The sequence below is a fragment of the Salvelinus namaycush genome, chromosome 3, assembly GCF_016432855.1.
Source record: "Salvelinus namaycush isolate Seneca chromosome 3, SaNama_1.0, whole genome shotgun sequence".
Taxonomy (NCBI): domain Eukaryota; kingdom Metazoa; phylum Chordata; class Actinopteri; order Salmoniformes; family Salmonidae; genus Salvelinus; species Salvelinus namaycush.
In genome coordinates, this window is record NC_052309.1 from 63,960,265 (window position 1) to 63,962,029 (window position 1,765).

Below are 1,765 nucleotides of genomic sequence, written 5' to 3' on the forward strand. Positions count from 1 at the left end.
TGACCAACATTCTTGCGCACACCTGCAAACAGAAGACAAGAACGAAACATTTCGTCAGCAGCTATTCAAGGTGAAGAGATGGAATTTTCAATGCTCTTTCAGTTTCCCTGTTTGGAATTTCCTTTTTTTATAGCCTTAGGAAATGACATATGACCTCATCCATGATATTTCAATGAGAGAGACTATATAGTTAGGGCACGTAGCCCAACGTTAAGAAGTAGTGTTCAGGGATTTATCAACTTGACAGGACACATGGCAACTCTTAACATGTCCTTTGTGATACATCTTCTGTGTATAATTGTTTTTTACCCGGTTGTGTATGCTAAATGCAGTGACCGAAAAGTGCAAATATATTATCTTTCTCAAACGCGCCAGACCCTCAATGATCTTGCCGAGGTAGGATCATTTCTTTATCCTGTTACAAATTGACTATATAGACACAGACATATTTAGAAATATTGCTCTGAATACAGGCTGTAGCTTAAATACTGTGAGATCACAAGTTATTTATTCTAGTTTAAAAATAGATTATTGGAGCTTGATTCATTCATATATTCAGTTGTTTTATTGAGATATGATGTATTTTGTGTGTGGTATAGGAGAGGTTACCAAGAGGCTGTATCCCAGAGGCGGAAAGGTTAAGGGTCCAACGTCCAACGCTTTCAATAGAGGTGATGCTCAGGAGATCATGAGTGGCTACAATTTCTGTGTTAGTCAAGTTCAATTGCATGGTTACACGGGGTGTTATTGTGATTACAGGAGGGGGAAAAGTTTTGGACACTGAGACTTGCGTTTCAACTAGCCAGCGAGCTCTTCCAACAAAACCTAACTCTTGTGAAATGGAATTCCATCAAACTCAAGGACCTCCAAGACCTTCTTGATCGACAAAATAGGACCTATTCGAAATGTGTACGTTCTTGGTTATGTTTATTTTTTGTTTACTGTAGCTTTTTACACAATTATTATTATTATTATTATTATTTTTCATGTAATCGCATGGATATTTATACTAATGTTGTTTACTATTTCAGGTGAGAGACATGAGTGTGCATCTAAACCTTCCAATTAAGAACTACTTCAAAGAGCTGGATGACTTTCTTTTACATGAGGTAAAACATATCATAGGTTGCATTTTTTTTGTCAGCTGTGTTTCAAATCTAAACTATTGAGAGGGGTGGAGTGGGCTTAGCCTATACCTATGGTGTATTATGTATTATTTTCACCTAAAATATGTTTTTTTCACTTTTTTCTTTCAGCGTTTCAGCGCGTGCTCATGGGAGGTCGTGAGAGCTGAAATGGGGAGCATCATTTCACAAGTAATCAAAAATGCCAAGAAACACGTGTGAGAGTAGCATTACTTTTAGATCAATTCTGCAATAAAATTTAATTTCGTTTAATATATTAAGTATGCCATTGTAACCTTTATATATTTATATTATTTATCCGTGTTACAAATAATTACCATGTACGCTATAATATTTAAATAAAAAGACAAACACTCTTTATATTGGGTTAAATTGTGCTAGCAATTTTGTAAAATTGTGTGGTGTGATGCAACCAACGACTTTTTCCTGTAAATGTTTTCCTAAATAATGTAAAAATATGTAAAAATAAAAATATTCCTCCTGACAATTACATATCATCTTCAATGAAAAACAATAAACTTCTTTACAATACTCTGAATTGCTGAATTCCAGCCATACTTCCCGCCCTTTAAGACATCATCATACTACTGTAAAATATTGTTGATTCGTATAGTTATTCA

The 1,765-nt window shown here is 34.7% G+C and overlaps 1 protein-coding gene across 1 annotated transcript; it reads left to right on the forward strand.

Annotated features, from left to right (window-relative positions):
- Positions 1–252: 252 nt before the first annotated feature.
- LOC120044498 (interferon alpha-G-like) lies at positions 253–1,346 on the forward strand. Its single transcript, XM_038989154.1, has 5 exons — positions 253–396; positions 600–671; positions 760–909; positions 1,032–1,109; positions 1,257–1,346. Exons 1-5 carry the CDS (start codon positions 253–255, stop codon positions 1,344–1,346), a joined length of 534 nt encoding a protein of 177 aa, XP_038845082.1.
- Positions 1,347–1,765: the final 419 nt, after the last annotated feature.